Source organism: Eptatretus burgeri, chromosome 4 (assembly GCF_056783735.1).
Source record: "Eptatretus burgeri isolate ZD-2024b chromosome 4, Ebu_testis_v1, whole genome shotgun sequence".
Classification (NCBI taxonomy): Eukaryota; Metazoa; Chordata; class Myxini; order Myxiniformes; family Myxinidae; genus Eptatretus; species Eptatretus burgeri.
This window is the reverse complement of record NC_140964.1, coordinates 98,616,788-98,641,171: the sequence shown is the minus strand read 5'-3', so window position 1 is coordinate 98,641,171 and position 24,384 is coordinate 98,616,788. Positions and strand designations below refer to the sequence as shown.

Genomic DNA, 24,384 nt, shown 5'->3' with positions numbered 1-24,384 from the left:
TTTCCGGTCGTTTTTGTCACATCTTAACTGTCATTTTGTTATCTCTGTGTTTACTGTGTGTTTCTAGTTCGGTCTTGTGTTAGAACTTGTGCTGATTGTTGAGTTTTCTCCGTCTTTTCATATCGGGTTTCCTTGAGGCCTACCCTTCTTGTCGTTTGTGTGCGTGATCGTGTTTATTTTATTTTGTCCTTATTACCATCAGTTTTTATTTTCTCCACTTTTTCCTCCACTGTACTTCTATCCCTCCCAACTATACCACTCTGTTTCATGTCTTAAAAGATATTTTAAAAAGTACATCAAAAATAAAAAAACCTTAGTCCACGTAACCACATGACTTCCTGTCCCGACAATTCTTCCTCCACTTTCTGTCGATCTACCATCTACGACTTTTGCCAACCCATATTCACCATACACCTTCACAATTTATTCTTCAACCTTTCCCTTACCTAATCTTACCGAATCTTAAAAAAATTTTTTTTCATTGTTTTAATCCTTCACATTACACCTCCTGCAACCACGTTTCTCTACCCCCTCTTCTTCTTCCTGAAACTTTCATCAAACTACCAGCTTCCTTCTGCGTTTGCCAATCCAAATTCACAAATACCTACCTGACTTTTCTTCAACCTTTCCTTTCCCTAATCTTACACAATTTTTATCAAAAAAAAAAAAAAAAAAAAAACCACAAAAAGGTATCTTAAAATGTTGCAACTTCCTCCTTCACACGTGTGGTTCTCGGTGTTGTATCATAATTCACAACTCTTTTTCTTCTTCAAAAGGCTGTTTTCAATTCGACCTTTCCTTCATCCCGTGTCAAAAAAGTCCCACTGTTACAACGTTTCTTTTCATCATTCTCTTGATTCTCCTTTATTGCATCCCTCATATAATGTCTTTAATCACATCTCTGACTTAGAAATTTTAAAACTCCCAGTTTGCAATGCATGTTCGTATTCCATCAACCGTCCTATTTTTCCAACTTCAGTGCAAATTCACCCCAGCTTCTTAAATCTACCTCTTCTTAACCTCTCACCTGTTATAGCCTCTCCAATCTTGCCCCTCATCCTACCTCTTGGCACCTCTTCACTGTCTTCTGCTTCAGTATCAGCTCCTCTGTTGTCACAAACTGTGTGGTGCTCTAATATCTTTGGGCTCCATTCAAACCGAAGAGATATCTCACTCTTTCAATCAGCATAATCATCACCACAAACATGCTCCTTCCTTCCTCTCGGCACACCTCCCCCTCTTCCCAACCCCTCAAACATTGCACCTCCTCCTGGCTACTCCCTTCTTCACCATACCTCTCCCAAATCTCATCCTTACCCTCTCCTCACCTCTCCCATCGCCCTCCTGCACCTTAGCCATACCTGCTCTCATCATCTTGTTTCCCTCTCAAGGCAACCTTTACACTCTTCCCCTCCAATCTTCCCTCTCACCTTTCTCAAAAACTCCCCCATCACCCTTTTCCCTCAACTTTTCCTTTTTACCATTCTCCCTCCAATCTCCTCAATCTTGTTTCCCAAACCCATCACTTTCCGTACCCACCTTACCCAGTCACACACAGCTGTTCCTGGACTCTGTGTCCTTTTCTATTGACAAGTTGGAGAGCTTGCTGTCAAACCTTGACTCAGATTCTGCAACTCATCCAGACGGCATCAGCCCACATGTGCTCTACTGCTGTTGCTCATGCTCTCTCTGTTCTATTCACTCTCTCATTTGCTCAAGGTCATCTGCCATCTGCTTGGAAATCAGCAAACATCACTGCCCTGCATAAAAAGGTGCTAAAACAGATTCCTGCAACTACAGAACAATCAGCCTTCTCCCAATCATCAGCAAGGTTATGGAATCCATCATCGCTTCACACATTAAATCCTTCCTCTTCTCCAATGGCTTGATTTCTGATCATCAACTTGGATTAGGACCAGGTCACTCTACCCTGATTATGCTGCTTCTACTCTCTCAACAATGGATGGAGATACTCAATGCCAGAAATGAAATCAGAGCCATCTCCCGAGACATATCGCGTGCCTTCAACATGGTCTGGCACCCTGCCCTGTTCACCAAACTCTCTTCCTCTGGTGTCCAATCACATCTCCACTCATGGCTCATAGACTTACTCCCATGTTGCAGCCAACATGTGGCCATTCATGAAGTTCTTTCATCCCCTCTTCCTGTCCAGGCTGGAGTTCCTCAAGGTGGCGTTCTGGGCCCTGTTCTTCTTGTGGTTTTCATCAATGATCTCTGATTCTCTGGAAAATCTTCTTTATCTGATTGTAGATGACCACCATCTTCCATACCATCTGTCATCCCTCAGATTGGTAAGCAGCAGCCTCTTCACTCTCAGCAGATCTGGATAAAATCACAAGCTTGTCCAACACATGGAACATGTCCTTCAACCTGACAAATCTCACACTCTCACTCTGTCTCTCCAGAAGGACTATCTGGTAACCCTCCCCTCCCAATCTACTTTCTCAACAATCTTGAAGAAGTCCTTTCATTCAAGCTTCTGGGTCTCACTATCTGCCATGATCTTTCCTGGGAAAGCCACATTTCCAAGCTGGCCTCCAAAGCCAGTCACAGACTGGGAATCCTCGGTCGTGCAAAGTCCTTCCTCGGCCAACCTGAGCTCCTGACCACATAAAAAGCTTTCGCCCACAGCCTGATGGAGTACTGCTCTTCCCTCTGGGCTGATGCTCCCGCCTCTCACCTTTCTCGGCTTCACGCTGTGGAAACCAAGGCATTTAGAATCATTGGTATCTCCCGCGATGTGGCTTAGTCTTTGGGTTTCTCACTCTCTCACCGCAGGCAGGTCGGTGGTCTTTCTATCTTCTCCGATCTCCTCTCTGGCCTGGCCCCCCACCCCCCTCACTCTGTCTGAGATATGTCGCCCAATATTTCTGCAGGGCGCTCAAGGTCCGGCAGCAACTCCCTTCTGGTAAAACTACCAAAATCAAGAATCTCTGTTCACCTTCACTCTTTCATTCCTCTTTTTTCCTGCCTTTGGAACAAACTCCCACACTCTCTTCAATCCCACTCTTCACTCCAAGTCTTCAAAACAGCTGTTCACCACCATCTCTTATCTTCTCCCATTCAAAACCATGATCTTTTCTACCCCTGCTAATCCAACCCAAACCCACCTCCTTCAAATTACCTGATTTCCTTCCTGAAAGTCCCTGTAGTGTCCATCTTGTTTTCCCTGAGTCCACTACCCCCATCCCTCTCCCTTCCACAGATCTCCTCTTGTCTCTGTTTCACACTGTTTTTCCTTTCCTCTCCCCCCATCTTGTCTCCTGCTCCCCTTGTTGTACTGTGTGTTAGCTCTCATACGAGCGTTGACAATGTAAACAAAAAAACAAACAAACAAACAAAAAAAACACGACTTTCCCCTCAATTTACCTGTCGAGTGTCGATACCCTCCTTTTATTGAAGGCTTACAGGGACCATGTGCATGCACACCCTCCGCCATCTTTTTCTGGAACTTCGGGCTTTGCACAAAGTCTGGAGGGAGCATGACCATTGGCTCCTAACTATCCTCAGGGGGTCTGCACACATGTGTGCTCCATCATGCGGCACCCCTGTTTGTCCTCACACTCAACCCGAGCCTGACCCATCAACTCTGCGGAGAGCCACCCTGGTCAAGCAATCCATCACTCCAGGCAATACATCACTACTGGCAGATCTCCTGCTTCCATTCCTCTTCCTTCTTTCCATTCCGTTCTTATACGCCATCATTCGCCACACTCGCGCTCTCACTCGTACTTCCAATTGTGCACTCATTTCCACCCTCAATCATGCCGCCACACACGGGTGGCTCAGTTGAGGACTTCACTTCATACTGCACACATCTCAGCACATAACCCCCACTAGGAAGAGTCCTGACCCAGCCGTCTGTTACCTGGGCGTGCTCCTTCTTCATACCATCGAGCCATGTGTCCGCATTCTCCGTGCCAATCGCCGGTCTCTCTCGACAGTTGCGCTTCCCCTCCGGCTCTTCCAGCACACATTCCTGTACCCATTTAGGTCACATCCACATTAGCCTCCACTGCCTCGACCTGTCCATCAACTTCTTCCAACATTATGTTTAACACTCTTTTCACCTCTGTCTTATTCTGTTCTACTTTCTGCTCTGTTTCTCTGCCATACTCAATGTCTCCTCACTCTTTCTTTTTTTTTTTTTTACACTTTCTTTACTGCTCTTATCTCCCATTTTAAATACAACTGTGCATTTTCTATTTTATTTTGTCTCTTTTCCAGCTTTCCTACTATTTCTTCACTTTTCGCTTTCTCTTCTTTCACACTCCCCTGTTCTACACTCAGCCCTCTCATCTCGGTTCTCAGTCCTATTTCCCATTCCAATCTGGCTTGTGCGACTGCCGGCTGTTTTGCAAATCTCTCGACGCTCACATTTAATTCGAAAGTTTAAGCTTTTATTTCACTTGTTACCTTTTCCTGTGCAGCTTTAATTTCCTCCATGAACCTTGCCATCACAGCCATTCAGCCTGCTGTCTCTACCCCAAGAGAGACATCAGGTCATTGAATGATGGGGGCCATAACCCTTGAGCTTCTCTGGGAGGGGGACGAAATGGGGAGAACTTCTGTAGGCACCTTCTTCAATTCTCACTCCTTCACCCATTTGCTCATCGTCCTCTGGTGGCGGTTCATTCTACATGGTGGGTTACAAATTTTCCCCCAGTAAAATTTCGAAAAATTTTCGTCGAAATAAAGGATTCTTTTCTTTTTTTTTTTTAACTTTGAAGGGCGATCATTGAACAATGATGCTGCTTCAGGTCTGAATCCTGCTCCTGGACACCAATGTTACGGTTGCTGGATTCGGATGAGTGTCCCGATCCTAATCCTGGTGAACCAATGCCACAGTCGACCGCCGGGTGGATTCCAGGTCAAATCCTCCTCCTTACGATCACCAATTCAGCGACGGATTGTCAAAACACACCAAATGCCGTCTGCCGGGAAAGCCGAATATATCTTTACTCTGGATTTCAGCATACAGATAGCTCCAATGAGAATCCGACGTTTTATCTGGAGCGTCCTATAAACAGGATGGGAGCATGAGTGGTGGCTTGGGTGATCTGACAGCAGTTTTACAAAGCCTCCTGTGAGGTAATGACACCAATTTCCCATGGTACTGCTTTTTAACCACACCTGGGTTAATAGCCAAATAATGAGCCGCAAACCAGCCGACAAAGCTAATACACCTCACTATCCGAAAACATGGACCATCTTCTATCTTCTCATCCAAACTCTCTCTTCCTCTTATGTGGTGACTTCAATTGTCATCACGCCAGTTGGCTAGGTGTGGGTACCTCTCTCACCTGCCATGGCACCTCAGCAAAAGCTTTCTGCGACTCATTGGGACTGACTCAATCGGTCAACTTCCCGACCCGGATCTCAACCAATGGTACTCCATCTCTTCTGGATCTGGTTTTGACAAATTTCCCTGACAATATCTGCTGCTCTTCCTTCGCTCCAATTGGTTCTTCTGACCACGTCCTTGTCAAAGTGGACATCTCTCTGGCTGTTATCAGAGAACCACCTCACCGCCGTCGAGTCTGGCATTTCACTCAAGCCGACTGGCAGGGTCTCCGAGCAGCCATCAAACTTACAGACTGGTCTCCTATCACTACTTTCTCAAACATCAACTCATCCTGGGAATTCTTTCAAAGAAACTTGCTCTCCCAAATGCACAGATTTATCCCCTCTCGTGTTCAGTTGTCTTACGCTTCCTCCCGCCCTTGGTTTACTGAAGCTTGTGGCGAGGCAGTTGTCCTGAAACAACTTGCCTTTGCCTCATGGAAAGCAAACCCAACTGAGGGCAATCTCAGTTCTTTCCACAAAGCTCGGAACAAGTGTGTATCTACCCTCAGGAGAGCCAGAAAACAACATCTTTCTCATCTCAAGTCTGAACTCTCAAACCTCTCTCCCTCCTCAAAATCCTGGTGGCGTTTAATCAAATCTGTTTCTGGTGTATGTTCCCCCTCCATCCCCTCCCTTACCTCAAATGGCCGCACTGCTGATTCCACACGTGATAAATCTGAATATCTAAACTCGGTGTTTGCAGCTAAATCTTGTGTCCTAAACCCATCACTATCTCTACCCACTTTACCCAGTCGCACCCAACTGTCCCTGGACTCTGTATCCTTTTCTCCTGACAAGGTGGAGAGCTTGCTTTCAAACCTCGAGTCAGATTCTGCAACCGGTCCAGACGGCATCAGCCCACGTGTCCTCAAAGCCTGCTCTTCTGCTCTTGCTCACCCTCTCTCTGTTCTATTCACCCTCTCATTTGCCCAAGGTCATCTGCCATCTGCTTGGAAATCTGCTAACATCACTGCCCTGCATAAAAAGGTGCAAAAACAGATCCCTATAACTACAGACCAATCAGCCTTCTCCCAATCATCAGCAAGGTGATGGAATCCATCATCGCTTCAGATATGAAATCCTTCCTCTTCTCCAATGGCTTGATTTCCAATCATCAATTTGGTTTCAGACCAGGTCACTCTACCCTGGATATGCTGCTTCTGCTCTCCCATCAATGGATGGAGGTCCTCAATGCCAGACAGGAAATCCGAGCCGTATCCCTGGACATATCACGTGCTTTTGACACAGTCTGGCACCCTGCCCTACTCACCAAACTCTCTTCCCATGGTATTCAAGGCCATCTCCACTCATGGCTCGCAGACTTCCTCTCCTGTCGCAGTCAACGTGTGGCCCTAAATGGAGTTCTTTCATCCCCTCTTCCTGTGCAGGCTGGAGTTCCTCAAGGTAGCGTTCTGGGCCCTGTTCTTTTTCTGGTTTTTATCAATGATCTCTCGGACTCTCTGGAAAATCCTCTATTTCTCTTTGCCGACGACTCCACCCTCTGCCGTACCATCTGTCATCCCTCAGACCGGCAAGCAGCAGCTTCTTCGCTCACTGCAGATCTGGATAAAATCACAAACTGGTCCAACACGTGGAACATGTCTTTCAATCCAGACAAATCTCACACTCTCACTATGTCTCTTCGAAAGGACCATTTACAAAACCCCCCATCCACTTTCTCAACAATCCTCTGGAAGAAGTCTTTTCTTTCAAGCTTCTAGGTCTCACTATCTGCCATGACCTTTCCTGGGAAAGTCACATTTCCAAACCTCGCCTCAAAAGCCAGTCGCCGACTGGGAATCCTCGGTCGTGCAAAGTCCTTCCTCGGCCCTCTTGAGCTCCTGACCACTTACAAAGCTTTTGTCCGTAGCCTGATGGAGTACTGCTCTCCCCTCTGGGCTGGTGCTCCTGCCTCCCACCTTTCTCGGCTTAACGCTGTCGAAACCAGGGCATTTAAGATCATCGGCATCTCCCGCAATGAAGCTGAGTCTTTGGGCCTCTCACTCAATCACCGCAGGTTGGTCGGTGGTCTTTCTGTCTTCTACCGACTCCTCTCCAGCCTTGCCCCCCCCTGCTCTCTCTGCGATTTGTCCCCACCACATTTCCACAGGGCGCTCAAGGTCCGCCAACAACCCCCTTCTGGTAAAACTACCAAAATCACGAATCACTGCTCATCTTCACTCTTTCATTCCTCTTTTTCCCGCCTTTGGAATAAACTTCCTCACTCTATTCTTTCCCATTCTTCCCTCCAGGCTTTCAAAACAGCTGTTCACCACCACCTCTTATCTTCCCCCATCCAAATCCTCGATCTTTTCTACCCCCGATAATCCACCCAAGCCCACTTCCTTCAATTCCCCTGCTTTCCTTCCTGAAAGTCCCTGAAATGTCCATCTTCTCTTCGCCATGTTCCCCGTCCCATCCCGATCCCTCTCCCTTCCACAGTTCACCTAATGTGTCTGTTCCCCACTGTTTTGTCCCTTCCACTCCCGCCCCTCTTGTCTCATGCCTCCTTGCTGTGAGTTGTGTGTTTGCTCTCATACGAGCCTCGACCAAGGTATACAAAAAAAAAAAAAAAAAGTAATGAGATTTACTAAATGGGGGAGGGGAGATTGGAGGAGGAAAAGCACATATATACAGCAATTACAGAATCAATGTACAGAAACTGGAATAAAGTATGACATACAATTATGATCCCCCTGCTCCCACGATAACTCATTCAGCTCAACTGTTTACCTTAGCTATTCACTCGCCAAATACCATGACAAACTGGGGAATTCACAAACAAAGATGATCGGCAATCCCGGAGGTGGAGCATGGCAAAGAATCTGGGGGCAGTTTGGATCAGTCCTGGTATGGGGGGGGGAGAGATGAGGCGATTTTTTTTTTGCACACCGACTGAGGAAGGAACAAGGGACGCAGCTTGTTTAGCAAGGCGCGGCACAGTAGCCCTCTCTGTAGGCTCGGCACATCTCGTCAGATGTTTTTACTGTTTTGTTGTTATTTTCCTGTGAGATTGTACGAGATATTTCTTCTAGAAGTTGAATAGAGAAAAAAGCTGATGTTATAATACTGTAGTTTTCGACTTTAAGCAATGCGTAAAGATCATGATGGTTTGGGAAAATTCTGGTTACTTCTGGATATTGAATTCTCTTGCGTTAACAGGCTATTTGCATAGCTGCCTCTGGTTGTAGAACCATATAATAATTTGGAGTCGTTGCTGGAGGGAGATGCTTTCGAGAATGTTTCTGCTCTGAGTATATTTGAATGGTAAAGTAGAGTGTGAGGGGCGAGTGAAGAAGATGGAGAGCCAGCCCTAAGTTGCTTTGCTGTATACATCATTGTGCTGGTGTCCTGCATGTATTACTTGCACTTTGTCTTAAAAATAAACAAGTTTGGACAACACCCATCTTCCAGTTACACATTGATTGAATAAAGAACCTTTGGTTGTTGTGACAGTGGCGACGCATGAAACTTACGATTTCCAACGATCCGCCTTTTGTTAAAAAAGCAAAAGAAAAAATGCACCTGTATAAAAATTATTTTGGGATGGCACTGCAGATTCTCAAATTACAATGATACATCTGGGTTGCCATTACATATACTGTAATGTCTTTTGACAGGCTGATATTGTGTTTCTTTGTTCAAATGTTGCAAAAGATCTAAATGTGGTCATTAAATTTCACATTGACAATCATTATGAACATGTATATGCTTAAATGGGCACATGAAGACGTTTTGTGAGTGAAAGTAAGGTCACATAAAACATTCCTTTTCTCAGTCCATATTCTTATCTCCGAAACAGTTCAATCCCAATGTTAATAATGATATATCTCCTTCAACCTGCATTGTTATGGCATTTACATTTGCTGTTGTTTCAAACAATGATAACCGAATGTCTGATTCTAAGGTTTCACACAGTGGTCTTTCTAATATTTTGGATGCTTTTACACATTGGCCGTATCTTTTTTGAACAATGGATAATCACAACCACCTGAAATGAATTATGCAGTATACAGGAAAAAACAATTGCTTTTTATGGAAGTGGGAAGGGTGGTTGTTGTTAGTGGTTGTGGCGGTGGTGGGGGGGGTGTTATTTTGTGTTGTACAACTTCTGGGTGTTTAATTTATTATGGGGGATCTCAAAACGGGCGAGGCACACCCCAAATACAATCACTTAATTTCAATTTGTTCTGTCCAGCGGTTTAGGAGTTCATAAAAGTCATACACACTCGTGCTGATTTACAGATACAGCAAGACTCAATTACTTCTTTCACCCATATTTGGAGGGAATAATTAATGAGCTCTCACCTAATCGACCTGTCATCCTTCCGAGGTTGTCAAAGTGAGTGCCAGTATGCTGGTATACTGTGTCGGAGTGGCGACCCGTCCAGGATTGTGCCCAATAGCCAAAGAGACTGCTTAAGTAGCACCAACACTCTGCACAGAGTATGGTCCCCATCTCCTCCTCCTCCTCCTCTCACCTAATCAATTACTCCAGGTGGCAAGGATTTCCATAATTAACCCCCATGCTCTTCCAGCCAAAGAAAGCTGCTTAAAGGAACCATGAAAAGCTACACAAGGTAATCCCTTTACTGTTTCAAACTCCAGCAGAGTTCCTCTAAGCTGCAAAACATTCATAAGTAGTACCAACATGAGAATCCCAATGCTGCAACCCCCTGCTCCCCTTCAGTTGCTGGACTGGTTTCATGACTCATTAACAAGTCATCATCGACAGCATAGACAGAAGTGCTCCACCACCAAGATTTCCAAGTTGGGTAGAGTTTGAAACAGCAAAGAGCTTACCTTGTGTAGCTTTTCATGGTTGCTTTATGCAGCATTCTTTGGCTGGAAGAGCATGGGAGGAGTTAATTTATTTATAATCTTTGCCACCTGTTGTAATTGAATAGACTAGTACGTGCCCGTAAAAATAAATAAATAAATAAATAAATAAATAAATAAATAAATATTCAAATCGCGAGCAACAAACAACAACCACACAGGCCGTTTCTTCGCTCTCGCGTGCCCGTACGTGCGTGGCCTGGAAAATCGCATATTATTCGCAGTTACGATTATTCGCTATTGAGTTTTAATACCCAATTATTCAATTAGCGCCAACGTAAATTTTCCTTTTCGCAATGTCGTGGCAAGGAAAAACAAAAAGAGAAGAGAAGAGGAAAAAAAAATACTTCCTGGTTCGGAGCATACCAGCACTCTGATGTTACCGAAATTTATGCACCGTCTAATATGAAAACGATCATAACTTGGGGCATTGTGTTTATCTATAAATGCGCATCAGAAATTGAGAAATTATTTGAATACACGAAGTCATCATGATCCGGAAGCCCGTACGTTGTAACCCGTAATGGGGAATACGGCTGAGCTTCCCTTCCCCATCGGCCACGCCCATGCAACAACGTGTCTTGTCATTGGTTTGGTAAATAAATGGCCATAACTTGGGAAGCACTTGTCCGATTAATATGAAACCTTGAAAAGGCACATCCGCAGGTCCCCAGCAATATATCTGGCAAGTTTCAATTAGATCGGACCAGTGGTTGTCGAGAAATAGCAGTCACAGACACGCGCGCGCACGCACGCACACACGCGCGCGCACACGCGCGCGCACACACACACACACACACACACACACACACACACACACACACACACACACACACACACACACACACACACACACACACACGCACACACACGCGCACACACACACACACACACACACACACACACACACACACACACACACACACACACACACACACACACACACACACACTCAGCTGGAATTATAGATAGATGAGAGTTGATTTGTTATTCCCTCCAATGACAAGTAAGAGATGTGATTGAGGCTTGATATATATATATATATATATATATATATATATATATATATATATATATATATATATATATATATATATATATATATATATATATATATATATACACACATACACATACACATATATATATATATATATATATATATATATATATATACACACATACACATACACATACACACACACACACACACACACACACACACACACACAGTATATACAGTAATCCCCAGCTATATCGCGGTTCACCTATCACGCCCCCGGTTCATCGCGGGTTTTCCCTTGGAACCTAGCTAATTTTTTGTGCGGATTTCCCCGGTATATCGCGGTAATAATATATAAAATATAAATTATTTAAGCAATAAATTACAACACGTGGTGCTCGACCAGTCACACAACGCACGAGACAAAGTTTCGCTTGTGAACTTCGAATATTTTCTCCGTTGTTTCTCCAAGCCCTACGATGCCGCCCAAACGCCCTGCACCTTCTAAGGCTTCTGGCAAGGAACCGAAGCGCCAGAGGAAGGTCCTGACGCTCGAGGAGAAGGTTAAAGTGCTCGATATATACTTCAGGAAGGAAAAAGGTTTGCCATGGTTGGATGAGCACAGCCAAACCGACCAGACCAGACAAGTCAATCTCCGGCACCTCAAACCCGATAATTGCCAGGCCGACCAGACCAGACGAGTCGATCTCCGGCACCTCAAACCCGATCATTGCCAAGCCGACCAGACCAGACTCGTTGATTTTTTGGGAGGCATCCATTCATCGCGGATTTTCACTTCTCGTGGGGGGTTTGGAACGTAACCCCCGCAATAAACGGGGGATGATGTGTATATATATATATATATATATATATATATATATATATATATATATATATATATATATATATATATATATATATATATATATTGTTGTGGTTACCAAATTCGCAAACCACCATTCAGGCCCCTTAGGTGAGGTATCTCGGTAAGTGCATGTGTAGTTAGGCCCGAACCCGTTGTCTAGTGGGAATACTTGTCATTTATGCGTGCTGCGACTCTTCAGGATAGCCGTTTTTCTTTTGCTATCTTTATTTTGGACCAACCGCCATGATTACCACCACAACCACAACATCAACCACCAACCACAACGCCGCTTCACCACAACCGCCACGACCTTCCCGTCACACCTCGCAACCGTAGCATCGCCACCGTTCTTGCCCCGCTGTGGGTACCGGTGTTGGACTCGTGCAGGGCGCGCGTCGAACAGCGTGTACAAAATCACGGATTTTGTGCTTCAAAAACGGATCAAAAACGACACACGCCCACTTTTTGCCGTCCAATCGGTGAGCGAGGGGCGAATTGGCCCCGCCTCCAGGGCGATCGATATATGCAAATTTGTGGATCAAAAAGCCTTCACGCCCACTTTTTCTCGGGCCAATGGGGAGCGAGGTGAAAGGTCGAAGGGAGGGGGTCAAAGATGAGAGGGCGAAGTTACGGGGCGGATAAAAGGACCGTGTTCGTCAGTCCAAGAGAGTCGAGAGGCGGAGAGTAGGAGAGTAGGAGAGTAGGAGAGTCGGAAACAGAGAGTCAAGACTTCGCGGGCGGTGGAGCTGCTCGTCGTGTGCGGAACGGAGGGGACGGAGCTGTGGAAAGGCGGCGACACCAGACGAGGGGGTGCTCGCGCAGGGAGCTGCACCCGAGGGAGGCCGACAGCGCGACCTGGCCGAGGCGGAGACGCTCGTCGCGGGATAATAAAGATCCTCTATACCCCGAGCATCAGCAACCCCCTCCTGTTTCCCCCCGCGCTGAGATAGTGCGACCAAGGGGGCCCCTTTCCCACCCCCTACCAGACGCTGTCCGCGAGGCCCGCGGAGTTGAGGCGCCATCGCCGCTCCGCGTCTCATCACCAGACGGGTAGGCCGACCCGGTCTCGGCCTCAGGCCCGCCTCATCCTTGAGGGTATTCTTTCCTTGGTTTTGGGTATGTGTTGTCGGCGCCGTCTGTGAAGTAGAATTGTATAAGTGTTGCCGTGTGCTCGGTAGTCGGTATTAGCTCTGCATTGTGTTTTCGCTTTTATATTTGCTTTTTGTGTAAATTGCATTGTGTCTTTTCTGTGTGCTTTTGGTGGAATTGAATGTGTGCTTCCCGTGTGCCGCGAATAAATGTGCTTTGTGTTGAACCGTTTCCCGCTTCGCTTCGTCATTTCTCCCATTGAATCCTCATCTTGCTTCACGTAAAGGGTTGGTAGTGGGCTGAATACGCCCGATAATTAATCGAACCGTCGAGGTCGACGATAACACCGCTCGGTTATTCTGATAGTACGGAACGGGTCGCTTAAGTGGCCCGTGTCCGAAGTCGACCTGCGGCGAGGTGCGATCGCCCGGTCTACCCTCCGCGTGGGTACTTAGGTAGGTCGAATTTGGCGAGCAACCCTATCCCACGCGGGGGCTGATTGGCTCGATCGCGGTGAGACCGAAAGGTCCACCCGTGACTGGTTCCCGGCGTTAGTCCGAGAGGGTCACGACTGGATTGTCCGTCCGGTGGGCGACGTGCCGCGATTCGAGTTACGTGGCCGTCAGCACGCCGGCGGGCGCGAATCCGCAACACTGGTGTCAGGTCGTGCGATACAAATTCATCGCCCTCCTCGCGGCACTGGTATCGGAGAACAGGAAAACGGGCTCTCCTGTCTCCGGCTAAATTCACGGGAATCGGTCCAGGGGTGAGAGAAGCGACTCCCGATTCCCTCCAAAATACGAGCGAGTTAAATTAACCCTTCACGAGAAGCAAGATGGCGTCTCAAGGCGAGCGGGAGCCGGGGGTATTAGAAATGGATGTAGAATGTGTAGAATCCATGGTCCAGGATGGAATCCCCGAGCAGGAAATGTTGATTGTGCAGGAACACGGACTCGCCCAACTGAACCCAGGGCCCGAGGTGGGTGCGGCAGCGGCCGCGGTGTATGACACCTCCCCCCCCCCCTCTCCACCAAGACCCTTCCCCAACCCCTGCCGAAACGGCTCACTCAAGCGCACCCGACATGGCCCAGCTATGCGCCATGCTGGCGGCAATGACAAATGAAATGAAAAACGAAATGAAAGGCATGAACAAACAAATGATCGAAAAAATGGATGCGAATATGAAAAACGAAATGAAAGACATGAACAAGCAAATGAATGAAGTGAAAACGACGATGGATGCGAATACACAGCAAATGAGAAAAGAAATGAAAGAGCTACGGGGTGAGACGCAGAACATGGGCCGATGCCTGCAGGCGGGCATGAAGGCCGTGACCAGGGAGCTGGGAATGGCGACTCCACGTGTGGGAGCAAACGAGCTGGAAGGGGGTGCAACGGCTGACAGGCCCGCGGTGGAGGCGGGTAAAAAAATAATTCGGGGGGCGTGTTCGGCGAGGGTCGTGACAGAGGAATCGACGGTGACCAAAAGGGAAAAATTAAATGGGGAGACCAAAACGTGTGAGACGAGACACGAGGTGACGACAAAGGAAATAATAATAGTTGAGACACGGGAGATAGAGGGTGAATTGGACGGGGTAAGTGACGCACACACACACACGGAGGTAGTGGAGGATAATGGGGGTGAGCTGGCGGACTGGGTAGAGACCCAGTGCGAGCACCTGGATGGCCTCCTCCAGGAACGAGGGGAGGGAGTATGCCCCCTTGAGGCGAGTCACGACCAGGTGAGTTCGGTCGTGCTTTGCGAGGTTGAGGGGACGAGTGCTGTGGACAGGTGCTTGGAGAGCTTGGGGGGTATAGAGGCCCCGGAGACCCTTGTGGGGACACGAATCCCCAGTGTAGTTGTCCCTGTGTGTGTGGTGCAAGGTGTGAGTGCGTCCCCGTGTGTGGAAGAGACCGCGTGTGTGAGTGTCGCCGTGTGTGTGAATGAGGAACCGCGGGTGAGTGCCCTCGCGTGTGTGAGTGAGGAACGGTGTGTGGATGAGGCACAGCGGTTGAGTTCCCCCGCGTGTATGAGTGAGGAACGGTGTGTGGATGAGGCACAGCGGTTGAGTTCCCCCGCGTGTGTGAGCGAGGGACGGTGTGTGGATGAGGCACAGCGGTTGAGTGCCCCCGCGTGTGTGAGCGAGGGACGGTGTGTGGATGAGGCACCGCGGGTGAGTTCCCCCGCGTGTGTGGATGAGGCACGGAGTGCGAGTGAGGCACCGCGGGTGAGTGCCCCCGCACGCGTGAGTGAACGGCCGTGTGCAAGGTCGCTGTGTGCAAGGGAGACCGTGTGTGTGAGAGAGCGGTATGTAAGGGAGATGTCGGTTGGCATGCGGGAGCACGCAGCCGCGTCTCCCGGTGTGAGTTTAATGGTGTGGACTGTGTGCGTCGTGACACGCAGGTGTGCGTGGGTGGAATGGAGACGGAGACGGCGACAGAGGAGAGAAAGCCGAGTAGCGGCTGTAGTTGTTTCGGGGACCGTGCCGGGTTCACCCAGCAGTGAGCACGAGGTTCGTGCTGTGCAACGCACGAGACCACCACGTGCTCGCTTGCGAGAGTGAAGTCCCGGTCCGGAAACGCCAGCGGTGGATTTGCCGATCCCGCGGACGGACAAAGTTTAGGCAGGTAAATGGATTTGGACCGGACGGGTTCTCCACGCGATCGTGTGTGTTCAGCTCCAACGGGCAAAGCACATGTGTTCGCGTGGGGAACCCCTCGAGACGTGGGGCTTGTGTTTTTTTTATGCGCACGGTGACGCCATGGCTGCACGTGGGGTTGGAATCCGGCAGGAGGGGTATCCCTGCCGGATGGTACCGTCCAAGGAGGGACGAGGAACATGTGCAGCTGCATGACGTCACGGGCAGGTGCAAAGGGCGCGAGCTCTGAGTTGCCGCGCTGGTGCTGCGCAGGTAAAGGAAAAAAAAAAAAGCAAGCCTCACTTTCGGGTGCACAGGATTCCTGGGCAAGGGCTGGAAGACCCCCTTGACCTGGGCACAGGATGGAAACTAGTTAGGGGGAAGGGTTAGCTTAGTTAGACCGACTTCATGGGGCAGGGGTAAGTCCTCATGGAGTCCGTGGAATGGATTAGTTAGAGGGATGATAGCGAGATTTAGGTTGGGAAATAAAATGATTTATTTGGAGACAGTGACAGACTTGTGAATGTGTAGAGGGGACGTAGCTTAGCTACGTAGTGTTAAAAGGAACGTGCTGTAGTTTAAGGGACGACGTGGGAGCACGAGTTAGTTAGGGGATGTAGTTAGAAGGATGGCAGAGTTCAGCAGTGTGTGTGTTGAAGAGTTGTGAGGTGAGTACATGTTGAGTGAGTGAGGCCAGCGGGTCTGTGTGAGTGGAGCGAATGGGGAATGCATGGTGCGATGAGTGATTGGGGGGAGAGTGACTCCCGCCCAAGGGACCCCGGGGTCAGTGTAGAGTGAGTTAGCTGGGTTAGTCAAATTGAAAAATGGAGGTCGTTTTGCTGTTGGTGGGAATGTAGGCTCGAAACCCATTTGGAGGGGTGCAGGAGCCCTGTTGACGGGCTTGGGAGCGTGGCTGCGAAAGGTGAGTATCGCTGAGTGGGTACCCCGGGCACCAGGCTAGTCGGCCGCGGTAGGCCATGGGCCCATGGGGGGCCGGGATAGAGTAGTGGGCACGGGTGCGCCTGCTTGGTGCGGGGGCCCGGGGCGCCATTAGCCGCGTGGGCAGTGTTGTGGGCACGGGTGACCCTCGGAAAGGGGCCCGGGAGGCCGGCCTGCCACGTGTGCGTTTCAGGGGAGGTGCCATGGGGGGCACTCCCCGGTGTTAGGGAGCTGGTAGGCTCGGAGGCAGTGTAGTGCCCGGGGGTACCATAGCGGGAGATTCGGCAGAGGGTCGTGCCTGCCAAAGGGAGCCACGTGTCCCAGCCATGAGACCGTGTGAGGGCACGGAGAGAAAATTGGGGGGCGAGGCCCGAAATTGTGAGGACACCAACACAGGCGACGGGAATCTGGGTTGTTAGAACCAATAGTTTAAGCGAGAGGCGCTTGTTGAAAGCCCCGGGGTAGTTTAACAGTTAAATGGATAGGGTAGATTAGGAGATGTACCCCTCCGCACCATCCATCCCCTCGCTGTCGTTGTGGGCCGCTGGACCCACTTTGGGTTAGATCGCCGAACTCTGGGGAGGCCATTCTGAGGCTTCGTTGGGCCTCGACACAGGACGTTAGCTCTCCCTTATTCCCCTCCGGGAAGGGAACGTAGGGGTTGGGAGTAGGCTAGGTGACAGGATAGGTTAGCCGAACAAGGACGATAAAGGGGGTTAGGGGACGATTTATAGTGGGGAAGTAAAAATAAAAACAACAAAAAAATAAGTTGGGGCTAAATTGGGGTTTGACAAATTAAGGGAGTGGGTATGTACAGTGACAGGCAAAGGCGATAGGTGGGAGGGAGACAGGTAGGTAGGTCCGAGCCCGCCTTCCAAGTGGCCAGCACCACCGCACTCCCTCCACCAACCTCCACTGAACGGCAAAAGCTGGCCAGCTTCATCTGCTGGCTGTGTTGCTGCAAGGCCTGTGCCGGCCGGATCATCTGCTGGCCGTGTTTTGCTTCAAGGCGGAGGCCGGCCAACTTCGTCTGCAGCTGCTGTGCTGCAAGGCCTGTGCCGGCTGGATCGTCTGCAGCTGCTGTGCTGCAAGGCCTGTGCCGGCTGGATCGTCTGCAGCTGCTGTGCTGCAAGGCCTGTGCCGGCCAGTTCATCTGCTGGCTGTTTTTCTTCAAGGCCTGCAGCGGCCTTCTTCTGCGGGCTGTGTTTGCCTGCTGCCTTTGCCATGCCATGCCCACTGCCCACGTTCACCAGCCCCGTTCAATTTTTGCTTTGCCCCCCCCCCCTGTTCATTGCCATGTGCGCCAGGATCAAGGCAACAGTTTGCAAGCTGCAAGAACTGCCCTGTTGGCAGCTACAACACGGGCCTGCGGTGGCGGCCCGTGCACCGTGTTTGTGTTCATCCATCCATTCGTTGTGCTCATTGCGTGTGCCACTTGAGCTGGCACGGAGACTGCGTTGTGCAGCCCATGCACCGTTGTGGTTCACTGCGTTCAGTTCAAAAGGGAAGGCCTTGGACTGCGTGTGAGCAGCCAGCCACGTTCCCTGTCACCTGCATTGTTTGAGCCAGAGACTGCATGTGGGCAGCCTGGCTCCCTGCTAACTGCTTTTCTTTTGCAGAGTTCAATGATCCTGGGCCATGGTTTGTGTAAAATTTGTAAGTTAAGGTTAAGATGTACTGTAAATATGAGTGCGCCCCCGGCATGTCTGTCTAGCGCCGGCAATTTTATTTAAGTCGTCCGTGTGAGTGAGTTTGTTTAGATAGTTACGCAGCCCTCAGGTTATTTATTTTGGGGACACGAATACCATGAATGTCGCACTCAGGGATCCGTAGGTAAAATGTACTAGGGGAAAACTACACATGATGGCACACGAAAATTTGACGACTCGGGACGAGTCTGTAAAAAGGGGAGGGGGTAGTGTTGTGGTTACCAAATTCGCAAACCACCATTCAGGCCCCTTAGGTGAGGTATCTCGGTAAGTGCATGTGTAGTTAGGCCCGAACCCGTTGTCTAGTGGGAATACATGTCATTTATGCGTGCTGCGACTCTTCAGGATAGCCGTTTTTCTTTTGCTATCTTTATTTTGGACCAACCGCCATGATTACCACCACAACCACAACATCAACCACCAACCACAACGCCGCTTCACCACAACCGCCACGACCTTCCCGTCACACCTCGCAACCGTAGCATCGCCACCGTTCTTGCCCCGCTGTGGGTACCGGTGTTGGACTCGTGCAGGGCGCGCGTCGAACAGCGTGTACAAAATCACGGATTTTGTGCTTCAAAAACGGATCAAAAACGACACACGCCCACTTTTTGCCGTCCAATCGGTGAGCGAGTGGCGAATTGGCCCCGCCTCCAGGGCGATCGATATATGCAAATTTGTGGATCAAAAAGCCTTCACGCCCACTTTTTCTCGGGCCAATGGGGAGCGAGGTGAAAGGTCGAAGGGAGGGGGTCAAAGATGAGAGGGCGAAGTTACGGGGCGGATAAAAGGACCGTGTTCGTCAGTCCAAGAGAGTCGAGAGGCGGAGAGTAGGAGAGTAGGAGAGTCGGAAACAGAGAGTCAAGACTTCGCGGGCGGTGGAGCTGCTCGTCGTGTGCGGAACGGAGGGGACGGAGCTGTGGAAAGGCGGCGACACCAGACGAGGGGGTGCTCGCGCAGGGAGCTGCACCCGAGGGAGGCCGACAGCGCGACCTGGCCGAGGTAGAGACGCTCGTCGCGGGATAATAAAGATCCTCTATACCCCGAGCATCAGAAACCCCCTCCTGTTTCCCCCCGCGCTGAGATAGTGCGACCAAGGGAGCCCCTTTCCCACCCCCTACCAGACGCTGTCCGCGAGGCCCGCGGAGTTGAGGCGCCATCGCCGCTCCGCGTCTCATCACCAGACGGGTAGGCCGACCCGGTCTCGGCCTCAGGCCCGCCTCATCCTTGAGGGTATTCTTTCCTTGGTTTTGGGTATGTGTTGTCGGCGCCGTCTGTGAAGTAGAATTGTATAAGTGTTGCCGTGTGCTCGGTAGTCGGTATTAGCTCTGCATTGTGTTTTCGCTTTTATATTTGCTTTTTGTGTAAATTGCATTGTGTCTTTTCTGTGTGCTTTTGGTGGAATTGAATGTGTGCTTCCCGTGTGCCGCGAATAAATGTGCTTTGTGTTGAACCGTTTCCCGCTTCGCTTCGTCATTTCTCCCATTGAATCCTCATCTTGCTTCACGTAAAGGGTTTGTAGTGGGCTGAATACGCCCGATAATTAATCGAACCGTCGAGGTCGACGATAACACCGCTCGGTTATTCTGATAGTACGGAACGGGTCGCTTAAGTGGCCCGTGTCCGAAGTCGACCTGCGGCGAGGTGCGATCGCCCGGTCTACCCTCCGCGTGGGTACTTAGGTAGGTCGAATTTGGCGAGCAACCCTATCCCACGCGGGGGCTGATTGGCTCGATCGCGGTGAGACCGAAAGGTCCACCCGTGACTGGTTCCCGGCGTTAGTCCGAGAGGGTCACGACTGGATTGTCCGTCCGGTGGGCGACGTGCCGCGATTCGAGTTACGTGGCCGTCAGCACGCCGGCGGGCGCGAATCCGCAACAATATATATATATATATATATATATATATATATATATATATATATATGTATATATGTATATATGTATATGTATATATGTATATATGTATATATATATATATATATATATATATATATATATATATATATATATATATATATATATATATATTGTAATGGCCGCACAGCTAGTACAGGAGCGTGGTTCGAGTTCCACGGGTCATTTCAAAATGGCCACAACTGCCAGCTAAGTCCATAATCCCAAGCAAGTTCCCAGACATGTTTGTCATGTTACAATACTCATTGGGACCATCAAATTAACCGAGTGACGTGCCGATAGGCACTCACAACTTTCCTCATCTGGCCGAGCAACCGTATATCGTGAGTGCTCTGAGTCGCATTGAGCCAGCTTGTTTAAGGACATTGAAGTCACCAAATGAGGCATATGAGATCAACATATGAGCAGAATCCAACCCTGAGAACAGATACATCTATTTAACAATTAAATGGCATGGAAGAAGGATTACATGAAGCAATAACAATCAGTGTGTAATAAACAAATTTTAATGAATCACTAAATAAACCAATTTTAATCCTTACCACCCTTGAACGATCCAAACATCACAGATTTCTTTACGGTTCTTATCTTTGGGCCTGTTCATGCACTCGACAATAATACAGTACAGGGAATACAGAACAAACATTGCCGAAAAGTCAATTTCAAACCCGGAGGCAAGCTGTGCAGAAGTCCTGGAGCAGAATTCAACAAGTCAACAGCTATCTCGTGTAATTCGGAATAACTGTCGCTCCCCTCAAAGCCATCATTGATTTCAGGAAATAAATATTCACAGCTCCGGCACACTCAGTTCTGCACACTCCGAGACTCTTCTCATCGATCTCAGGTGCTCTCATCCAGCATTTTTGTCTCTGTCTCTGTCTCTGTCTCTGTCTCTGTCTCTGTCTCTGTCTCTGTCTCTGTCTCTGTCTCTGTCTGTCTCTCTCTCTTCTCTGTCCTCCTTCTCAATGTAGCGGCGCATGGCTCGTTTCCTGGCAATGTTCCTCCTCCTCAGAAGCACAATGGAGAGGAGCAAGGAAAGAATAATCGTGAGCAAACCTGTTGCTGCCATCACTGCAAGTGCTGGAGAGGAGTGTCTGAGGAAGGTTGAGGGATGAGGCACCAATAAACAAAAATATGAACTCTGGTCTGTTAATGCACAGATCAGTGATATAGCCAATAGGACTATCTCTATCTCTCTCTGTCTCTCTCTCTCTCTCTCTCTCTCTCTCTCTCTCTCTCTCTCTCTCTCTCTCTCTCTCTCTCTCTCTCTCTCTCTCTCTCTCTCTCTCTCTCTCTCTCTCTCTCTCTCTCTCAAGCACAACTGTAATGGCCAACCCGCCTCTCTGTGTAAGTTACGTTGCCCACTTACAATCGCCCATCTGGCTTCATGCTGACCTGCATGAGCAAGCTTCCATGGTGAGATAATTGCTGACTTCCTCATGCTGTTTTGCCTCGAAAATAAGTTCCTGTGGTGAGGCTAATGACCAGATTTGTCAATGCAGATTCGCAACACCTGCACATTATCATGGCGTGAGCTGCAAAGTTCTCAAGTGCACTTTGTGAAGACATGTAAACAGAGGAAAAGAACATTAAAAACATACAAGCAGAGGGTTGAATAGGGGAGAACAAAACAGTGGGGTCGGGAAAACAAACATCTCACTGCACTTTCGCAAAGTATATCTATTGCATAAATAGTATGCCAACACTTATCAAAACAAATGCTAAGAAATAACTATCATTCTACTAAACAGTTCTATTAACACCTAATGATATTTCCCACAACAATATATTGCATGCATTTTCATATATATATATATATATATATATATATATATATATATATATATATATATATATATATATATATATATATATATATATATATATATATATACTTCTTAAATGTAAAGGTCAGTTCTTGTCTCTGCCACAAGTGTCACCCATTCTACAGGCCACACCTCCACCACACTCCCCCAGCATCACAAGCACCACTCATTAGCCAGGCCATGCCTTTTCCTCCAACAGCCCAGAAATTGCAGTCATATGTTTTTTCACTCTGCATAGCTCTGAGGCTTCATCGGCCTCTGGTGTACATTTGAAGACTGAACAACACATCTTCAATCTATCTACTATAAATGGATGAGATGAGTGGTGTGTAATTGTTGTGTGTGTGTGTGTGTGTGTGTGTGTGTGTGTGTGTGTGTGTGTGTGTGTGTGTGTGTGTGTGTGTGTGTGTGTGTGATACTTTAAGTCACTTAATTACGTACGTATATTCATTAATTACGCATGAATGTACCTTTTGACCCTTTAGATTGCTGAGACCCCTTTGAACTTTTAAGACCAAAGACCCTGAAGACCCCAAAAGCCTCAACAATTCCCCAAAGACCCAAAAGTCCCAAAAATTTCCAAGGACCTAAAAGTCTCAAAAGTTTCCGAGGACTCAAAAGTCCCTGAGCACCCAGAAAATTGATTAGATTTTGGTGAAGATCTGAATCCGGATCTAGATACGAGAATTATTTAATTTCTAAAGTAATTCTTCACCATTGAGAGGCAGGACCAAAGACGATAGATCGCATGACATTTCAAAAAGTTATTTGGCCTGATGTGTTCTCTTGGATCAGGCATTACATGGTGGAGATATGTGCTGTTCCGAGTGCCCTTCGAGTTTCATTCTATGACACTATTTCCTGCAAGACAGTTTTTCCTGGAATAAATTTTCAAGTTTTTAGCATTTACTCATAAGCCCAAAACATTAAAGTAGTTAGTGTGGAAAAGAACTTCATGAGTTTTGCTCAGCATTCTATAACTGGTTGGCAAAAAAAGAAACAATTCCCAAGGGAATCTCTACAATGGAGGAATCCTTTAGAAAGAGCAGATAATCGTTTGCTGGTGTGGTGATTATTCCTTTCAGTGTGCTGGTTATGATGAAGGTGTTCACGTGTTTGCTTTAATACACATTTTAGCAAGATGCAAAGAAAAATTAATGAGTCACGACACTGGCATGCTGGTCAAATCCCCTGCTTACAGGTTAAATGGTAAAGGAAAGGTAATTAAAAGGTGATGTGCTGCAAGTGAGATTGATTTAAAAAAAACAAGTTTTGTGTGGATGACGAATAAAATGACACTTTAAGTGAATTGAGATATCGAATATTAGAATATGCGAAAACTCCCCTGAAACACGACAATACTAATTTGTATCTTTGAAGGTTAGTGTTGATCTGCATCAGCGGATAAGATAAACAATGGATTTTATCAAGTAAAAGTTGTGGGAAATGAGGTGTAACTGACATTTTGAGAGGTCCCGTTTCCCAGAACAAAGGAGGAACATAAACATTCAATTGACAAAATTCATTGTTTGTCTTGAAACACTCCTGGAAAGTTTGTTCTCAATTATGACTATCATGTCATTAATGCAAAAGCAAAATCGCCTTTAATTTTCATGACGAGATCACTGCATCACAGGGATGGTTACCCAATACAAGTATGTTAGCAAAGTTTATCCAAGATTAAACAAGACGGGCACTCAGTTGAGCGCATACCTCCACCCTGTAATGCCTGATCCACAAGAATATATCTGGCCCAATACATTTTTGAAATATCATGCGATATATCGTTTTTGGCCCAATCTCACAATGGTGAAGAATCACTGGAAAATTCCAGTAATTGGATCCGGATCCGGATCTTCACAAAAATCGAAACAATTCGTCCTTGTCACACCCAACCTATCTACCAAGTTTTGTCCGAATCTGTCCAAAACTTTTTGAGATATCGTGATATTTATCATTTTGGCCCTGTCTCTCAAATGGTGAAGAATCACAAAAAATTATTGTGGCCGGATCTGGATCCAAATCTTCACATAAATCGAATCAGTTCGTCCTCGTCAAACACCGAACCTGTCAATAAAATTTCATCTGGATCCATCCACAAATTTTTGAGTTATCCTGTACACAAAGAAACAGACAAACAAACAGACAAACAAGAAGAAGACGTCATGCAGAGCACGATACTTGCAAAATCA

The 24,384-nt window shown here is 47.8% G+C and overlaps 1 protein-coding gene across 4 annotated transcripts in view; it reads right to left on the bottom strand.

Moving 5' to 3' along the window:
- The window catches only part of LOC147028733 (receptor tyrosine-protein kinase erbB-4-like), a 787,552-nt gene that overhangs the window by 28,284 nt on the left and 734,884 nt on the right, over positions 1-24,384 (bottom strand). For 3 of the 4 annotated variants that reach the window (XM_085879397.1, XM_085879401.1, XM_085879400.1), the window contains one exon: positions 3,890-4,000. The exons of the other annotated variant lie outside the window; for it this stretch is intronic. In XM_085879397.1, the coding sequence (XP_085735523.1) occupies positions 3,890-4,000 (111 nt within the window). The remainder of the gene's footprint in view (positions 1-3,889; positions 4,001-24,384) is intronic. 4 annotated transcript variants of the gene reach the window in all.